At 39.9% G+C, this 21,270-nt stretch overlaps 1 protein-coding gene across 1 annotated transcript in view; it reads left to right on the top strand.

The window, feature by feature from the left end:
* TMEM104 (transmembrane protein 104) overlaps positions 1 to 21,270 on the top strand; it is a 1,389,603-nt gene that overhangs the window by 354,795 nt on the left and 1,013,538 nt on the right. Inside the window, exon 6 of the mRNA XM_044085161.1 lies at positions 7,929 to 8,009. Coding sequence (XP_043941096.1) covers positions 7,929 to 8,009 — 81 coding nt within the window. The remainder of the gene's footprint in view (positions 1 to 7,928; positions 8,010 to 21,270) is intronic.

Raw genomic sequence — 21,270 nt, 5'->3', positions numbered from 1 at the left:
TGGGTACTCTCCCTACAGTTATGAATACTGTAACATGAGAATAGAAGGACATAGAGTAGTTGTGTAAGAACTTAACATAACCTTAGATGTCATTCTCTTCCATGTTGCAATATTTAGCCAACCAACACCCTCTTGCACTGTTTTGTCCATTTGGAGTGACTTTCCCTACCTTCTCTTCATCCAAACAGGGCACTTTAACAGGCACATACATTTATTGGGTTCCTTTGGCCTGGTAGCATATATGGGTCTGAAAAGCTTCCTTTTTTGCTCCCCAGGGGCACTACTTTATGTGGCAGTTATTTCTGAAGGGGGTACCTGCAGACGTCACTTTTATAGCCAACATCGGTTTATGGCCCTGAGAAGCAACGTAGCATGTATCCCTGCTCCTAAGACTTTGCTGTACTGGCCGGAAGTTCGATGCTGCAGGTAGCAACCTCCTTACTGTTATGAATACTGCAACATAGAAGGGAAGGACATCTAAGGTTATGGTAAGTTCTTACACAACTATTTTTTTTGTTTTAATGAGGTAAAGTATGCTTCCAGCATCAGTACCACCTAATTGGATTTTCATTGCTTAATGGTTATTGTTGATAACAAATTTATTTTGTTTTGCACCATTTACTTTCTTTTTTTTACATTTGTCTACATTTCACTTTTTTCCTGATATGCAACTGTTGGACATGAATTTCTGAAAACTGTGTCCTTAGGAGCACTGAATGACTATAGCATGTAATATACTACCCTTTGTTACTGTAAAAATTGAGATTACTGTTTGCAATGAGACTGAGAAATGAAAATCTTAATTACCCAAGCTCGTGATGAACAGGTGCCCGTCTCTCCTTTATGGACCAAGTCTTGTGCACTTTTCAGAATGAATTCTCCATACACTATAGTTCATTTAATAAGGTTTTATTAGATCCTCACAGTATTCAAATACTGTCCTCATTAACAGTGCTAATAAACAAGTCAAGTTGCTGCATATCATATTTTGATTGTCCTGAACAACGTAAACTGACATAATCTTTAGATAACCTGTTTCCTGTACTCAGGCTCGAGTGTTTGACATCTTCTCTGAAGCAAAAGGTTGATTGAAGCAACAGGTCAAATGAACTTACTAGCCTTAACTGAACTACTATCCTCAACACAACATATTATATTGCTTCAGTCCAGTAATTTATTTACTTTTTCTAACCTTGGTCTCAGGCTTTGTCTTTATGTGGAAAGAGCCTTCTGTAGATGACAAGATTGTATCTTTTCTTTGAGAAGAGAACATTCTGTCTGAACACTTTTTTGCTTAACTTTTCTTTTTAATAAACTGTCTTCTATGCTTGGCCAGCAAGGTTATTTTCCTTTCTGCCTAACCGTCTTTTATGCATAAATGAAACACAATTTATTTTACCCTTTAGCCTATCTAATGTCTAATAACTACTTTAAAATGGAAGTCCCTAATCTAACAGTTGCCCCGAGGTCCCTGATGAAAGTCTACTGGGGACTACTTCTGTAGTTACCATATATTTATATTGCTAACGACTGTATTTAGCTTTATGCTACTTGACTTATAGTTAAAAAAAAAATGTACTTGGTAAACCTGCAGTTATAATTTTGACCACTAGGTCACTTGAGCATTCATGCCATGTTTGGATTGAAATTTCTTAACTTTATGATTTGATTTCATAATACCTAAATTTATAGTGTTTAGAGTATTTCAGTCTAAGTTTTGATGTATGAATGATATATTTAAAACTTGTACATTATTTAACTCCCTTTTGCTGGAGGAAGAGATCCTGCAAAAATGTATTTGTATACTGTACCATGCTTTTTCTGAAACTGGCACTGTCTCTGCAACTGATTTTTTTTTTAATGTAGGGTTAGTCTGCAGATATATTATATACTCCTCCTGAAATTTTTTACGTAGTTTTTTTCAGCTGAGGATTTTAAAACTTATACTTTATGATAGGCCAAAATTCCTGAAAACCTACATAACTTAGTAGCTGATGATTGTACTTTATTAGCTGCTTATAACCTTACTCCCGGGACTGGATTGGCAACTTTGCATTGTGCCCTTTTATTAGCACCCCCCTGCATTTCTTGGATTTTTGCCAGATTTCCCTCAACCGTTGAGCCCACTTGGCTCACCTCAGTTATACCTTTTACCTTAATTTTCTTTTACTGCATTGGATATAGAGGAATCCCCTCCTTGACAGTTTTGTCTTCCACATATTGTATAGCCTATCAAGCATGATGGCTGTTTTCTGAAGATTAATTGAAATCTGCACTAAAAAGATAACTTTATAAGTGGTCTTGAAGCATGATTACCATATTCTTTGTTAACTTGTGTCTATACATTTTATTACTAACTTTATGAATATTTATGAGCTATAGTAGTTTACTGAAACCTATACTTTCTGTATTTTAAGTCTATACCTTTGCATTGTCTGTTAGTGTCCTTAATTTTACTTTACCCTTAACTAATGACTGAAAAATGTAATAAGCCTGTTACAAATAAGTCTGTCACTTTAAAACTGATAAAGTATGTAACCAAGGTCCAAATACACACCAAGAAACACCAAACAGTGGTACTGATGGTCAATAAAGACTGGAAAGCAAGTAGCTTAGCGTATAAAATGTTACACGCTTTCATCTTAACAGGATGTTTTTTGTTCTGAAGAAGTCCTGTTGAGATGAAAGTGTGCGCTAAGCTACTTGCTTTCCAGTCTTTATTGACCATCAGTACCACTGTCTGGTATTTCTAAGTCTGTCACTTTACCCTTAACTAATGAGTAAATAATGTGAAGTATTTTGAGATTTGACTGAAGGTGGCCACGGTGGTACAGCGGTTAGCATTGTCGCCTCACAGCAAGAGGTTCTCTTGTTCATTTCTCTGCTGGAGTGCCTGCTGTGCGGAGTCTGCATGTCCTCCCTGCGGTCGAGTGAATTTAAAGACATACAGGTAGGTGTGAGCAGGTGTGGGTGTGCCCAACCTTTGAAGGTTGGGTGCTGGGCTGGCAACTCGACACTGTAAAGATTCACTGCCAGTCATTAGCGGACTAGAGTTCTGCTGTGGTGACCCCTAACCGGAAAAAGCCAAAAGACAGTATTTTGAGATTTGACTGAAATGTACTATACTGAACACATAACTGAATATGAATGTCATATTCTGGAACTTAACTGATATTTACATTAGCATATACTGACCATTTAAAAATAACTGTGTATATTTTGAAACTAACTAAACTAATATTAGAAGAATATCTTTACAGTTGTTTGAAAACATGAGAACATTTTGACAGTGTTACCTGAACACAAATAAACTGAAATCTAACTGAACACAGACTGAAAACTACCATGAACCTGAAAACATGAGAATATTGCCTGAACATAAACTGAAACCTAGTGCTATTGTTATATAATTGTTTGAAAACATACATACTTGCTTTAACTTATACATTTTAACTTTAAACAAATATTGAAGAAATAACTGAAACACAGTCAGTTTCTGCCCCACGTCTTTTTGACAGATTTTCCTCTGCATTGTTTCAGTCGCTGATGAGGTAAAGGAAGGCCTGCTTTAATGTTGAAGTTTCCTCTTTGTAGTTAGGCCTTTTAAACCTCTTCTTTTCATTTTGTGTGCAAGGCTGGATAGCTAAAGTTCTTGATTGTATTTAGTATCAGGTCCTTACAGTAACATTTACATTTTTAACAATTATAAACTGATAGCATTACTTATTGCCCTGACCTTATTTATATGTTTCTGCATGAAATGCAACTTTAAGAACTATAAACTGGCAGCATTGCTTACTGTGCTGACTTTATTTATATTTTTCTGCATGAAATCAACATACATTTTTCTGCATGAAATAAACATTTGCTACTATTAAACTCTTACAAGTCTGTAGACAAACTGATTTTTTACCATATCTTGTTATTAAAATCTAATGCAATACCTAATTTTGACATGATGTACATTTCCAAAATGGTACTGTGACACTGGGAATGTAACCAGAATTCTACTGTTATTTTCGTTTCAGGCTGATTGGCTTTATTTAAAAAATCAAATTTTCAAAGGCTTGCTGCTGACTGGAGCTACTTTTGACCCTTTAAACCTTGATAGCGTGAAAAGTGTGTTTGAATCCTCTGGCATCTGTTTGTAACTGAAACTGAAGACCCTGTATCAAGTAACACATTGTGCCACAATTTTTTTCCTTGAGTAATGAAATGTACAAATACACCAACTGATTTGGTGCTGGACTATTATTGCCTTTATACATATTCTGAAAATCTGGTATGTCACTGGCAATATTAACCTGAGCTACAGCATACTTTTGATTATCCCTTGGGCTTGAACTTTGTAACTGTTTTCTTACATGCCCAAGTTTTTACAAAAAAAGATAACTGCTGGGACTGGTGAAGTCTGTTTTACTGCTGCAATATCAGTATTTACAGGAAAAATGTTATTACTGGCATCTGATGCTTGCAAAATCTGTTTCTGTTTCACCACTAAATGGACAGCTTTTTCTAAGGTCTTGGCTGTAGCAATTACATTTAACTTGATAGTTGTATCAAGTTTCTGAACTTATTTTAAATTAAACTCAAAGTAGTAATGTAACACTGTTAATTTCTGCACCTGTATAAAAATCAGTTTTAACTGTTGAACTTTTTACAGTTTTTGTGACCCTTAGATTTTAACATACTGTTCTGTGAGTGAAACTCCAGCCACTTTTTTACCATAACCATTTCTTTAGCTGACATCATTTAATTTTTCAGTAGTACTGAATGCTGCAAGAATTTATTATTACTGTCTACAATTTTCTTGGATAAATAGTAAAACTGTAAATGCATTAAATGGATTATTACTGTCTGTAATTTTCTTGGATAAATAGTAAAACTGTAAATACATTAAATGGATAGCACGGTCTTTAATTCAGCTAGCTGGGCTAGCTGTAATCTGAGCTGATGTGCTTGGCAAACTGCCATCTCCGTACAAATCCTATACAGTCTTAAACTGATTACAAAATGTACTCTTTTATACATAGGATCTGAATTTTAACTGTGTTGTCACTTAATGTAGCATTGACTTTAAATTTTACATTCTGTAGTCTAGCTTTGTCTCTATCTGTATTACGATATTTTGTCTCTGTCTATATTACAATATTGTTTATGCATTGCAACACTTTAATGCAAAGCTCTTAACTAATGACTGCTAAACAAAACAATAATACAAAAAATTAATATGCCAACTGTAACTACAAATGCTTTATTCTGCTATTTAATTTGACTGTTCTGCTATACCTCAAAATATAGAGGCATACAGTTACCATTTTTTCCTAATTGACCACACCCAGTATATCTTTCTGAGCACTTTACCTGTGTCACCTGAACTGGAATTTATTTTATCTTTAACACATAAATCTGCATGTTTCTGTCATAACCAATTCTTTAAAAGCTGTACATTTGCACATATCACTTTACTGAAGTCTAAACCAGTATATACAGAGCTGTTACACTTTAAATTGTTAGCTGCCATAATCTTTGACTTTTTAAATTCTGACAAGACCACATTTGTGTCTTTTTTTTGTATGTGTAACTGAAATTGATTTGTCTGTAAACAATGACAGATTAATGCTCTGATCGTTACAGATGGCTATGGAATGTATTTTTTACTTGGCACTGAAGTCTGTTTTTCAGTTACAAAATCTGAACTTTGTTACCTCTTATTTCTTTTTAGTTCAAACATTGCACTTGGTTTTGAAAATAAGAAACTAGATGAAGTAATGTGAACTTGAGACATTGCTTGCATGTTGTGTATGTAGACTGTGTTGACATTTGTCATACTGCAACATACTTCTGTAGTCTGAATTGTATGTATTATATTCTGAACATTTGTATGTGAAACTGTACTACAACTGAAATTATTATGTTGAATTGCATGTGCTGAAGCATGTATGTTTAAACAGGAGACCATACTGACTTCTGAGTCATTTGTGATTTAAATATTTTGCGTTTAGACATATTTAACATTTTTGAACTAATAACCTGTAACTTTAAGGGAACATTTTTAAACGTTAACCAAAAATTTACTGACGTTTTAACTGTAGCAGTGTTACTTGATATGTTTACATGCAAATAACTTTAATTGATTAATTTAAACTTTTTTGAACTGTTAACTAAAATGTGCATATAAAGTCTTGCACGTAACTGTATGGTCTTGGAAGAAATGTGAGCCATTGTCTGTAGCTTATTAACCTTTACCTTGCTTTTTGACTGTGTGACGCCACGCTGGAAACATGAAAGTTTGTAAATATAGCTGTTAACTGGACAGTGTCTTTTATGCTCTAAAGAAACACTGCTTTGATTTAATACTAGTCTGCTGAAGTTATGTGAGTCTTTTCTGAAGTAAACACTGATGCTTTGATTTAATACTAGTCTGCTGAAGTTATGTGAGGCTTTTCTGAAGTAAGCACTGATGCTGTGCACTTTGGTTAGATGTCTTATTTTGTGTTCATTTTCTGCATGGAGTAATGCTGTCTTAATGAGAAACTTGTCATGCCATAATTTTTAGCTTATTCTGTATAGAGTTCACAGCTTTTTTATGGAAAAAATACTGGTATGCTGCTGAAAAGTCTGTTGTGAAACATTTGATGTCACTCTAAACTGTTAATGAAACCTCAAAGTTAAGCTGTCTATTGCAGTAATTGTTTCTGTTTACTGACAAGACTGTTTTACTCTGTAGAACACATGTAGTTGAACGAAACACTGCTATTCTGTAGATTGTTGTAGAACACATGTAGTGTAACTAAGTCTGGAAATGAACAATACCTTCACTGAAAGGCTGGTGTACTCTCCGTAGTGCTGCTGTAGTACTTCTGCTGTATAAACAGTTACTGTGAACTTAAGAAAATATGCTGTACTGGAAACTGGATGTGAAAGGGTTACAGCTGCTTGCTGGGTTGTGAGAAGTATATATCTCTCCCCAGACAGCAGGTCATGTTGGGCGCCATTGTAAAAATTGAGATTACTGTTTGCAATGAGACTGAGAAACGAAAGTCTTAATTACACAAACTCGTGCTGAACAGGTACCAGTCTCTCCTTTATGGACCAAGTCTTGTGCACTTTTCAGAATGAATTCTCCAAACACTGTAGTTCATTTAATAAGGTTTTATTAGATGTTGACAATATCTGAATACTGTCCTCATTAACAGTACTGATAATTCAAGTTGAGGGATGTCATATTCTAATTGTCCTGAACAACGTAAACTGACATAGTCTTTAGATAACCTGTTTTCTGTACTCAGGCTCAAGTGTTTGACATCTTCTCTGAAGCAACAGGTCAAATGAACTTACTAAACTTAACTGAACTGCTATCCAGAACACAACATATTATATTGCTTCAGTCCAGTAATTTATTTACTTTTTGTAACCTTGATCTCAGGCTTTGTTTTCTTGTATGTGCAAAGAACATTCTGTAGCTGACAAGATTATATCTTTTCCTTGAGAAGACAACATTCTGTCTGAACACTTTATGCTTATCTTTTCTTTTTAATAAACTGTCTTCCATGCTTGGCCAGCAAGGTTATTTTCCTTTCTGTTTAACTGTCTTTTATGCATAAATGAAACACAATTTATTTTACCCTTTAGCCTGTCTAATGTCTAATAACTATTTTAAAATGGAAGTCCCAAAACTAACAGTTACATTCTTCATTCTTATCTCACATGCTTCTACTTTGCCTCTTCCAGATTTCTTCACACCATTTTCTTCTTCCCTATAATACTCTGAGTCATTTCATTCCTATATGAGCTTGTCTGGGTAAACAGTTTCAGTTTAAGTGTTGCACACAAAACTTTGCAGTGACTTCTACAATTACAGTTGTGAATGGGTAGCCTGTGTGGGGGTACAGGCCCTTCTTGAAACTCTTCATTTTTTTCTGCAGAAAGAAGTGGATCCTGTGACAGCTTTAACATTGAAGAACGTGTAGAAATGGGACAGATGGCTTCCATGTTTTTTAACAAAGGTAAGGAAAAACAAACCTATTTATTTAAAGCTTTTCCCTGTTCACACCACACTTAATGCTGGTATTACTCAGTGTATGATAGCAGCCATTGTACATACCCTAACCCACACACTGCCAGCAAATTTCATTTACAAGTTTATGTGAAAAAGGTTTGTCAGACAAACCATCAGGGAAGTCTTTCTTGTTTTGCACATACTGAGTTTTTTCTTCTTTTTGGGCACCTCAAAGGACAGCACTAGTACCATGACTGTAGATGTGAACGCCATTTGAGATCTCATTGGATGCCTGGCAAGCACCACCAGTATAGCACCCTTTATGCTCCAGTCAGTTGCCACTGTTTTCTGCTATAACTGTTGTCTCCATGTGGGACTAGAACCCACATCCTTCATATCAGGTGCAGATGAGCTATTACCTGCACTACTCTGAGTAGCACTGGTTTAGAACATTAAGCTAATATTTGCTTTGGACAAGTGGTATGGTGCACTGTTCACTGTTACCAGACAGTGAACAATGGTATGGTACACTGTTCACTAACTGGTAACATTCTTTCCTAGCAGGAGAGCATGAGCTTTGGGACTAATAGGAGCAAATGGAGACTGAAGTAATCAAACTCAGGACTGCAGGATAAAGTTCAGTTGTAGATTGTAGGCATCATCCTCTGTTTTATACCACCACACTTTTAGACAATTCATTGTCATTCCACTTACCACTCAGTGTCACTATGTCCATATGTTTTTTCTTATGTTGCATCAGCCTACATGGGTCAGAAATGTATAGTCACCACAGGTGCATTGTTAGTGCTTCCTAACATGGTTCTCTGGAGGTGTTCATTTAATTCAGCATCTTGTATGATTCCTTTATAGCTGAAGTGGAGTATCTCCTAGAACCATATTTTATTGTACGAACTACACTTTTTCAGTTCTAGCCCTTAAACTCTGGGAATCCCTACCACTTCATCTAAAAGACCTGTTTTCTTGCTCCAAGCTCCAAATTTAGGCCACAATTAAATACATGACTCTAAATACAAGCCCCAGTGTAACTGTTTTCGGGTAGCTAACATAACTTAACCACATCCACTAACTGTAGCTGTGTTCTGACACCCGTTTACACTGCTCAAGAACTGAAGACCTGCTAGTTTCTGTTATGATGTGTGTATAATATGTATATATGTACATGTTGTATTTAATTTTTCTGCTGAAATGTATTTTATTTAACAGTAACCCTTGGCACCTGATACATAATGTTAGAAGCCTATACTGTGTGCTAAATGATGTCATATTCACTGTATTTTCTGCTTTGGTTTTGCCCAACAACTACTTATTGTTCCTTCCTCATCTTTTCCAGATGTGATACATTTGCATTATGTTATGTATAAACTTGTATTTTGCTCTGTACACACCTCTCCTGATTTGTTTTTTGTTGTTGTTGTGATATCATTCACCCATGCTACACCCAAATTTGGTCCATTGTGATCAGTGTGCTGCGACAGTTAATTGAGTGCATGGAAAAATCTCTTTAGTTGATTTATGAGTGTCCCCAGACTCGTTTGTGGTCATGAGTGACTGATGAGAAGAGAATGTGAGTACAAGTGATTGAAATAATATTCCTGTTCAGGATTGTTAGGAACAGTCAGTGAAACACAATGAGAAGCTCTATGATCCAGGCCGTTTCTGTGTTGAAATGTTTCTTTTCCAAATTAATAAGAATCAAACTTGGCTGATTCAAGCAGGTACTTAGTATAGTCTTTTGCAGTTCTTCTATGAATCTGGATAGCCTTTAACCATTCTGTTATGAATCTTCAAAAAACCTTTGCTTGAGGCTACCACTGGATAATCCCAACCAGCTGTGGCTTCAACCACACAAAGAAATCAATCAAAAAGTTTTTTTCTTGGAATCAAGTCCCCCTACACTCCCCATGTGGGGAGTTTCTTGGCTTTTCACATGCCCTTGCTTGTACACACTTACTTCCTGGTCACATAACCATGGTAATAGCTGAAAAGTCATAAAACCTTGCATCACTGCTGATCAGCACATTGCAGCTCTTGAAATGTTCATCCCTGTCCATTTCCAACTTAACCAGTGATAAGGAAACTGTCCGTGGAGTTTGTTTTTGGACTTGTAACTGGCATGCCTCAGTTGCTGGAGTCCAGTACTATAACTAGAGGGACAATTTGGGTAGCTTCCCCAGGTGTAAGCTGTTGGAGGGTGTATTTGGCACCTCATAAGAATTGTGGGTAGCAAGTGCAGCACTGGCATTCATTTAAACAGCCAGGGCTATTATTGCAGATGTTCAAGACAATTTCCTTTTTGGTGCTTGAATTAACTTATCTTGTTTGGTGTTGGATTGGCCTTACCCATCCAGTGATCGATAATTATATATTACCCCTGTGAGAATAACTGGGATCATACCATAGATAATTTGAGTGGACCCATACATGGGGTAAAGCACTTAATAGCTGCCTCTGTCCATTAGTAGTACAGGGGTAGTCCTGGAGTAAGTCTTCTATTACCATCAGTAGATCCAAGTTGTGTTTATGCACTGAGATGAGCTTGGATTTACATGGATGGGGTGTCTGTTCCAGAGTAGCACTATCCTCTGTGAGGTACATCTGCCCCTCCAAACTGTTTTGTTGGTGTTGCAGAAGGACGTTAAATCCATAGACTGAGTATTTCTGATGCTGTTTGACTTGCTGATGTGCAGTAGGCCCATTAATATTGGGTTGGAGGATGCCTTGTGTGTCAGAGACAGGTCACCTTTCAGCAGTTTGTAGGGTACAGAGTATAGTGTGACAGGGTTTTGAGTCGGTCCATATAGGACATATTATTTAGGCCTTGTACTTTTTAGTAAAGTATTTCTATGAATGTTCCAGTTGTTATATGTACCTGGACAGATGCATGCCAGTGGGGGTGTTATTCTCAGTGAATGGCCTAATGAGGGCTGAGTAAAGGAGGACAGTGGCATCCCTAGATTTGGACAAAGTTCCTTTTGATTTAAGCTGTGCAATATAGAAGGACATTATTACAACAATGGGCACATGTTTAAATTAATGTCTTTAGATTTTAGCAACTGCAGTAAAGAGCTAGTTTTGAGGATTTTTTCTTTTTTTGGGCACAACTTTGGATTGAGAGTGCCGCACACAGTCTGCAAGCTGCCCAGGGTGCCAATTGACTTTGCTAAGGCTTTAATACAGATGAAAAAATGAACACAGGACATCTTGGAGAGACTCTTTGTCTCTGTTTCTTATCTCTTTCTGCTTGACTTTGAACAGACTGGTGGAGCTGCAGTCTGTAGCTTGGGGAAAAGATATCTTGTATGCTTGTTTGGTCTTGTCAATATGCTCTCAGTGTGGCCATCATTATAAGTGGCATACTAAACAATTGGATGAATGGCTGTTGTACCATGAAGGAAGCACCTGAGTTTGGGAATATTAGAATGACAACCAGACTTCCAAAAAATGTGTATCCTTCTCAGGTTTCTCAGGGCTGACCATAAATTTATGTTGGCAGTTAATTTGTTGGGCAAACTTTAAGTAATCTACTTTTAGTATTATGGCGAAGTACCAGATAGTGGTTATACTGACTATCTGAAAAAGATATATATTGAACAGGCAGCAGATTCATTTTGCACTGGATATTGTCTCTTGCACCATATTTTGGATATGTAAATGTGAAACTAGACTGTAAGAGAATGATGCACAATTTATCCATTTCACTGGGTGGGTGAACCTAAGGTGCTCTAAATCTACTCTATTGTCCCTCCTCGTTTATTTTATCTTATGCACATTGTTGTCTGTCTCAACCCCACTGAGTGTTAGCACCGTGTTTATTAAAATGGTACTTAATAAAGTCAAGGCTGAACTGTCCACATTCTGGATGTAACTAGTGACCTGTCCATCTTTCTTAAATCTACTTCCCATTTGTAACTGTCTAATAGAAGTGTATGTTATGGTGTCATCTTCTGTTATTTCTTCTAGTGCTGCTTGCTGCTTTAAGCCATTTTTTTGCATACTGTAGTCTTCTGCTTTCATTTCTGTAACTCTATTAGTTGCCCTAATCTGTGCATTTTTTACAGTCTTAATATTCCTTTCATTCCAATGTCTACATGTAGGGTATACCAGGCTTTATTTTATCAATGCCAAGTACATTGAAAGAATGTTATCTGTTCCACCAGAACCTCTAGACCCTTTAACCTCTTGCTTCAGACCATCTGTTCAGTGTTTGTCAATAATTGTCGCATCCAAACACAATAAACTGATTCCTGTAATAGCACATCTAGTTAATACTATGTTTAAGAGACTGTCACTGGATTCAGTTCCCTGAGACCTGTCTTTGTCTGGCGGTTAGTGCAGAGGACTAAAGCTCTGACTTGTTAATGAAGTGCTTCCTGTCCCAAAGATACAGAGTTTGAATCTTTCCACCTCTGCCTGCCTATTGTGTGACCTTCTGTTAACCAGACAGTGCTTTGGGACAATTGAGAATTTGGATTCGGCTACATAGGTTTCCTGGACTGAATGTCTAGTAATTAATTATGAATAGATAATTTTTCTCTTCAGCCCTCTCTAAGGTACTCAGTCTTATCTGCATTTTACTGAAAATTCCCTCTACTGTCCTCAGAATTTATCACTCTGTACGTATGTGCATTAAACTTGTCTTTCATCTTTCTGCTAGTATTAACAGATTATACTGACTGTCATTCCCCTATCCTGGATTGCTATTCCCATTTTGATGTCAAAAGCAGACTTCTCTTCTGTACTGTCCTGTTATCAAACAGAACTGTCCTCTGTACTGACCTTGTGCCAACTGAGAGGTTATTAACCGCTCCATAAGCACCTGACCCATTAATTCTTCTCTATTTCTCCTCAGTCAGGTATTTATTCACCTTAATAGATTGGGTCCCATCCTGATGTTTCTCTTCTTCATCACTTAACGATTTTGTGATACGCTCTCCATGACCTTGCTGAAGTCTGGGTATATCACATCTGTTGGAGTAATTTTCCAAAACTCAACTATTAGACAGCTGTAGATAGTGCATTGTACTGGCATAGTAAAACTTCTTTGTGTGAAGCCATTCCTCAGCTAGTCTGTTGGGATTTGTAAATTTGGCAAGTCTACTCAGCATAATTGGTCCCATGGATGGATTAGCAGTGCTGTACATGCACACCCATTAAGAGAATATGAAGAGCAGCATTTCACTGAACTGTTCCATAAATGATTTGCAAGGTAAAAGCTGTCAGACTTCTCTTTTTTCTCCTGCATACAATTAAAACCACTGTTGGCCGAAGAAGGAGAAGAAGAGGGAGAAGGCATGCTCAAAGGCATGAAGAGAGGAGAAAGGTTAGGAGTGTGGTAGTGAGGGTAGGAACTTTGAATGTTGGCAGCATGACTGGTATATGGAGGGAGCTAGCTGATATGATGGACATAAGGAAGGTTGATATATTGTGTGTACAAGAGACCAGGTGGAAGGGAAGTAAGGCCAGGTGTATTGGAGGTGGGTTCAAATTGTTCTACCATGGTGTGGATGGGAGGAGAAATGGGGTAGGGGTTATCCTGAAGGAACGGTATACCAAGAGTGTTTTGGAGGTGAAAAGTGTGTCGGATAGAGTGATGTTTATGAAGCTGCAAATTGATGGTGTAATGATGAATGTTGTTAGTGCATATGCTCTGCAAGTGCGATGGATACGAAAGAAAATTTTTGGAGTGAGTTGGATGAAGTGGTGATGACTGTACCCAAGGGTGAGAGAGTGGTGATCAGAGCAGATTTCAATGGGCATGTTGGTGAAGGGAACAGAGGGGATGAGGAAGTGATGGGGTAGGTATGGTGTTAAGGAAAGGAATGCAGAAGGTCAGATGGTAGTGGATTTTGCAAAAAGGATGGACATGGCTATGGTGAATACGTATTTTAACAATAGGGAGGAGCATAGGGTGACATACAAGAGTGGAGGGAGATGCATACAGGTGGATTATATCCTATGCAGGAGGACCAGTTTGAAGGAGACTGGAGACTGTAAAGTGGTGACGGGGGAAAGTGTTGTTAGGCAGCATAGAATGATGGTCTGTAGAATGACATTGGTGATCTAGAAGAGGAGGAGGAGTGTGAGGGCAGCACCAAGGATCAAATGGTGGAAATTGAAAAAGGGCAATTGTGTGGAGGAGTTCAGGGAAGAGTTAAGACAGGCACTGGGCGGCAGTGAAGTGTTACAGCAGAGCTAGTAAGGGAGACTGCTAGAAAGGTGCTTGGTGTGACATCTGGGCAGAGGAAGGGGGACAAGGAGACCTGGTATTGGAATGAGGAAGTACAGGAGAGTATACGGAGAAAGAGATTGGCGAAGAAGTGAGATTGTCAGAGAGATGAAGAAAGTAGACAGGAGTATAAAGAGATGAGTTGCATGACAAAGAGAGAGGTGGCAAAGGCTAAGGATAAGGCGTATAGAGAGTTGTATGAAAGGTTGGACACTAAGGAGGGAGAAAAGTACCTATACCGATTGGCTAGAAATAGGGACCGAGCTAGGAAAGATGTGCAGCAGGTAAGGGTGATAAAGGATAATGAGGGAAATGTACTCACTAGCGAGGAGAATGTGATGAACAGATGGAAGGAGTACTTTGAGGGGCTGATGAATGAAGAGAATGAGAGAGAGAGCAGGATGGATGATGTGGGCATAGTGAATCAGGAAGTGCAGTGGATTAGCAAGGCGGAAGTAAGGATAGCTATGAAGAGGATGAAGAATGGAAAGGCTGTTGGTCCAGATGACATACCCGTGGAAGCTTGGAGGTGTTTAGGAGAAATGGCAGTGGAATTTTTAACCAGATTGTTTAATGAAATCTTGGAAAGTGAGAGGATGCCTGAGGAGTGGAGAAAAAGTGTTTTGGTACCGATTTTCAAGCATAAGGGTGATGTGCAGAGCTGTAGTAACTACAGAGGGGTAAAACTAATCAGTCACAGCATGAAATTATGGGAAAGAGTAGTGGAAGCTAGTTTAAGAAGCGAGGTGATGATTAGTGATCAGCAGTATGGTTTCATGCCAGGAAAGAGCACTACAGATTAGGTTCATAGGTTCATAGGTTTATACTAGGCTATCTGCCCTAAGGCATTTATAAGCCTAGCCCAAATTTTTGTGGCTTACGCCACCCCTTATATGAAAAAATACTGTGCCCATTAGTTTGTTGTGCCTCTGTCCAGCAGTGACACAGAGAGGATTCCCGGGGTAAACCTACGATCTCCCATCCACAGGTCTAGATTTCTCTTGAACAAAGTCAGCGAGGTGCTCTGCCTCACATGGACCGGGATTTTATTCCACAGCATAGGGAGTCTCTGAGTGATAAATCTATCCCTCCAGCACGTCCTATTTATATCCGTGCTAAGGTTTAAGTCGCTTGCTCTAGTGGTTTTGGTGGATTTGGATTTTTTGAGGTGGAGCATGTCCATTAATTCTGGGTTGGACATGGCCTTGTATGTGAGGCACATGTCACCTCTGAGCAGACGGTATGCGACTGAATAGAGCTGGAGTTTCTTCAATCTGGCAGCATATGACAGATTTTGGAGTCCCTTTATCCTTTTGGTGAGGAACTTTTGGGGTCTCTCCAATTGCTGCAGATGTCGGGTGAGATACATCCCGAATGGGGCATTGTACTCGATCATTGGTCTGATAAGTGAAGAGTACAGGGGAACAATGACCTCACTAGATCTGGATGTGAATCCCTTCATGATCAGGTGGGCAATGTAGAAGGTCTTTCTAACCACTTTAGCAACGTGAGTGTCAAAGAAACGCCACTGTCAACCTGGGTCCCCAGGTCCCTGATAACCTCTTCTGTGCTTAGTGGATTGCCACCTATATGGTAGCTTGGGGTTACCTTGTTTTTCCCGAAGGGTATGACTATACATTTTTTGGCGTTTAACTTCAGGCCATGGCTCTGGCACCAGCTATCTGTTTCCGTGAGTCCCTTCTGAAGGATGTCCGTGTCCGATGCACTTTCCACTATGGCCCAGTTTGCAGTCGTCTGCAAACTTTGTCAGCCAAAGTCCTCCCATGTTGGCCTGTACTTCTGAGAAGTAGATGCCAAACAATAGGGGCCAAGGACCGAGCCCTGTGGGACACCACTTGTGACCGGCTTGGAGTCTGACACAGCGCCAGCAACTCTAACCCTGTGGGTTCTGTCCTTAAGCCAGTTTGCAACCCATCTTGTGACATATGGGTTTACATTTAAGCTGGTAAGTTTTTCTACAATACCTGAGTGGGGTATTGTGTCGAAAGCCTTTGCAAGGTCAAGGTAGGCTGTATGGACTGCCTTTCCCTCATCAATGGCCTTGGTGACTGTTTCGAAGAAGTCGACCAAGTTCAAAAGGCATGATCTTCCCTTGACAAAGCCAAACTGGGTCGGGTCCAATGTCTGCAAGTCCCCTATATCTTATGAGCTCCATTATGATCCTCTCCATAGCTTTGCAGACTAGACTTGTTAAGCTTATGGGGCGGTAATTACCAGGGTCCGTAGAGGCGCCGCCTTTGTGGAGTGGGACCACAGTTGCCGTACGCCACTCCTTGGGCACGTATCCTGTGGTAAGGCTGAGATTAAACAGCTGCCTTATGTGCGGGTTTAATTCCTCATTTAGCTCGTGTAGCACACAGCCGGGGACACCATCCGGTCCCATTGATGCTGTGTTTTTAGCTTTAGAGAGAGCAGCTTTCACCTGCGCATTTGAGATGTCCGGGAGGCTACACTCGGCTGGGATAGTTATCTCTCCTTTAGGGGAGAGGGGTGAAGTTTGCACTGAACCTGTCTGCCAGTATGTTGGCAATGTCTGTGGGTTCAGTGATTTTTGTATCATTTTGGACTAATTCTGAGCATATCTGGGAGTTTCCACCCAGGTTCCTAACATAGCTGAAAAGGCCTTATGATTGTCCTTTGAATCCATGGCAATTTTCTCTCAAAATTGGCCTTAGTTGATTTTATGAGTGCTCGTATTTTTTACTAATAATGATCAGGGTGACTTCCCTTTTATGGATTTTGTTCTATCATGTAATAGCTTTCTCCTCTTATTGTAAAGTTTGTTAATGGCTGGGGTCCACCAGACTGGACGTTTGCCCTTTGTGGAAAGAGTCTTGGTTTTATTTGGGATTGCCTGATCCATGCAGTCCTGGAGGTGTTCATAGAAGGCATTTGTAAGGGCTTCCGCAGCTTGGGTTGTGGTTTCCACTGGCTCAGGGGCCTTGAAGGATACCACACCAGTCTTGAGTAGTGTGAAGTTTGCTTTAGAGAAGTTCTTCACTATGGTCTTTTTTGTTTGGGGTGGGGTGGGATGTGGATTTCCAGTGAGATTAGTTTATGATCAGATCTCACCAATGAGGGATATACTTCCGGTGTGGAGCATTTTGTCCCCATGTTTGTGACAGAGATCTAGTATATTTTCTCCTCTCGTGGGAACAGTGACTAGCTGTTCCATGGCATTTGAATTTATGAACTCCAGGAACCGTTGGGCTAGAAAGTTAGGGCTTGAGTAATGTTCCCAGTCTATATTCAGGTAGTTGAAGTCACCCAATATGATGGTGTTTGGAGATACATTTATACCCTCCAGTGTCTTCAGGAAGGCTGTGTGGGGTTCCTGAGTTTGAGAGGGTGGCCTGTAGCATGCTACAATTTGTAGAGCAGTTTTGCCTATGGTTAGTTGCACCTGGATGGTTTCCGAAGCTTCATGCGTTGCCACCAACCTGGAGGTGTGGGTATCCTTTATGAATATGGATACACCCCTCCTTTTGTGGTGTGGTCCGGGTTTTGGGGCGGAACGCATGATATGAGGTAAAACCTAATAGTGCCGGGTGCTCTCAGGAGCCTTGAACCAGGTTTCAGTTACAGCACAGACATCGATGTTCTCCATACTGAGAAGGGCCTCGAGTGCGTGCATTTTGAGATTTAGACTTCTGGCATTGAGCAGCATTACCCTCAGTTTCTTCCCATTTTTGTTTTCTAGGGTGGTAGGTTTAGAATTTGAGCCTTGCCTAAAAAGGCACTATGGGGTGGCAAGAGCCTTAGCCAATATCCGGAATCCCAGGGTGACAGGTGCAAGCTGTCCCTTGAAGCAGCGTGGCTTGTCAAGCATGTCATCCCAGGCAGACAGACACTGGATCCCCTTTGAATGACACCAGACATTAAGCCAATTTTTAAAGCTGATCATCTTGTCTCTATATTGTGGCATCATTCTTGGTGAAGGAAGGATACTGCTCAGGGTTAGGGTCATACCTGCCTGGGCTACATAATCAGAGAGCTCCTCTATGTCTCTTTTCATGTAGTCCAGGGAGGTACGTCTCAGGTCGTTCACACCAGCATGGACAATGACTGTGTCATATTTGTACTTGCCGTGGAGTGACCCGAGTGCTTGTGTTATGTGGCGGATTCTAGCGTCCGATAGGCAGCTTACTGTGACCCTCTCCTTGTTCAGCCTGGTGAGTGGGACGTCAGTGTGTCTGACTATGGAGTCACCTATGACAAGTATGTTTGGTGTTGTATTTGGCCTTAAGGGCTGTGACTGCTTTGCACACTGCTTTTGTGGTTTATGTGTTGCTTGTGGGGTGTCTTGAGGTAGCAGTTGTTTGGGTGTCTGCTTTGGAGGCCTCTGCTGTTTAGGTAAATTTTACTCAGAGCCTCCGAGTATGTCTTTGTGTGTTTATGTGTTTGATTCAGTGGAGTGGTAGCATTATGTGAGGCTGGTTTTGTGGTGTGTGTAGTTGCCTTCTCCTCCTGTCTGGTCTTGCCAGTCCTGAGTTGAGAGAGCTCAGCCTCCAGTTTGGCTAAATAGCTGCATCTCTCACAAGTATTTGTGTTATGTGGGAGGAGGAGAGGGTTGTCTGTGTACATGAGGCAGTTATAACATTGCCTCAAGATTCCCAGATTCATCAGCTGGACCGGAGAGGAGATTGACAACTGACCTTTGGACATGCTAGAATAATATTGGGAAATCCTTAATTGAAAACAAGGGCCAGTGGGGAGTGAGGGTGTAGTGCTTTTCATTTTTAGTGCTGACTTATATAATTGCTTTAGTGAGCAAGTGCCAGGTAACTTGAGTGCAATGTGTTACAAGTAACTAAATGCAAAAACGACAAACAGTAACTTTCTTTCAAGTGAAACAAGGAAATAAGTACAGTAAGCAATGCAGATATCACTAGTGATCCACAGAAGCGCTGAGAAGTTGCGCATTAGGTGGAATTAGCTTCCAGGGAAATAACAGTGATGTTTGCTCTGAGAGTGTTGATGGAGAAGTACAGAGATGGTCAGATGGAGTTGCATTGTGTCTTTGTGGACTTAGAGAAAGCATATGACAGGGTGCCTAGAGAGGAGTTGTAGTATTGTATGAGGACATCGGGAGTGGCAGAGAAGTATGTAAGAGTGATACAGGATATGTACAAGGGTAGTGTGACAGCAGTGAAATCTATAGTGGGAGTGACAGATGCATTTAAGATGGAGGTGGGATTACATCAAGGATCAGCTCTGAGCCGTTTCTTATTTGCACTGGTGATGGACAGGTTGACAGACGAGATCAGACAGGAGTCCCCGTGGACTATGATGTGTGCAGATGACATTGTGATATGTAGTGAGAATAGGGAATAGGTGGAGGAGACCCTGGAGAGGTGGAGATATGCTCTAGAGAGGAGAGGAATGAAAGTCAGCCTGACTAAGATGGAATATATGTGTGTGAATGAGAGGGAGGGTAGAGGAATGGTGAGGATGCAGGGACTAGAGATGGCGAAGGTGGATGAGTTTAAATACTTGAGATCAACAGTTCAGAGTAATGGCGAGTGCGGAAGAGAGGTGAAGAAGAGAGTACAAGCAGGGTGGAGAAGAGTGTCAGGAGTGATTTGTGACAGACTGGTACCAGTAAGAGTGAAAGGGAAGGTCTTCAAAAGGGTAGTGAGACCAGCTATGTTGTATGGGTTGGAGATGGTGGCATTGACAAAAAGGCAGGAGTCCGAGCTGGATGTGGCAGAGTTAAAGATGTTAAGATTTGCACTGGGTGTGACAAGGGTAGACAGGATTAGGAATAAGTATATTAGAGGGTCAGCCCAGGTTGGACAGTTTGGAGACAAAGCCAGAGAGGTGAGATTGCATTGATTTGGACATGTGCTGAGGAGGGATGCTGGGTATATTGGGAAAAGGATGCTAAGGATGGAGCTGATAGGTAAGAGAAAAAGAGGAAGGCCCAAGATAAGGTTTATGGATGTGGTTAGAGAAGACATGCAGGTGGTTGGTGTGACAGAGCCAAGATGCAGAGGACAGGAAGAAATGGAAACAGGTGATCCGCTGTGGTGACCCTTAACCGGGAAAAGCCAAAAGAAGAAGAAGATACAATTAAAACCACTTTAATGGAAAAGTTAATGATGCAATCCTCCCTTAGTATGGATCTGCACAAACATTTAGATCTTGATCTCTTTCTCTTCTTGTTCCCCTGTTCTACATCCGGTGTACCCCAACTACTTCATCTACTGTAACTCGCCCCCTTTTTATTACTTTTCACTTTTTGGCAACTGCTAATTGCCATATTCATCTAGACACCCAGTCTGTGTTGAATCTGTAATCACTATATTTCAAATATTGTTTGTTCTCACAAAGAACCTGCTATAATCTCTTTGTATGTTTTTATCTCACTAAATATGTTTCTGAACTTTTCTTCCTGAGCCTCCATTGAAATGAGGTCTTACATGACCAGTCAAAACTTCTTGGAAACCATATGTTAATAAATAAATTCATGCTGAATATGTTCTTTTTTCACAGTTCCCTTTGAAACTACACGTAACAGGTAGGTATTGCTGTATGTCGTGTTATGCATTGAAACACAGATGGTTCTTACAGTTGCTGTACAAGAAGGAGTACGTTCCAACAGGAGCAACTCAAGGAGGAAGGACTGAGCATTGCAAATGCACCACCATTCCCCTCCTGCTTCTGTGGAAAAACTTCTTTTCAACACATGCATGTTGATGCGATCCAGATGTGGGAAGTAAGAAAGGAAGGTTTATGGTTCCGTATCTATTTTACCCGTGTGCCACTACACGTATGCCCACATTAGCATTCTTTAGTAGTAAGTAAGGGAAATGAAATAAGGACAAAAGGGAAAGGCCTGTTTTTCCCTTAGCAGCTCTCTCCACAGATGATATGGTAATCACCCAGCTTGGACTCCTGTCAGCAAAACACTCATTTATTGCACTCCATGGACTGATGTTATGCACTCTTTTCATAGATATTGATTTCTGGTAATTAATAAAAAAAAAAATAACATTCC

Source organism: Protopterus annectens, chromosome 10.part0 (genome assembly GCF_019279795.1).
Source record: "Protopterus annectens isolate FY-2018-M chromosome 10.part0, PAN1.0, whole genome shotgun sequence".
NCBI lineage: Eukaryota > Metazoa > Chordata > Ceratodontiformes > Protopteridae > Protopterus > Protopterus annectens.
This window is presented reverse-complemented; position numbering and strand designations above follow the sequence as displayed.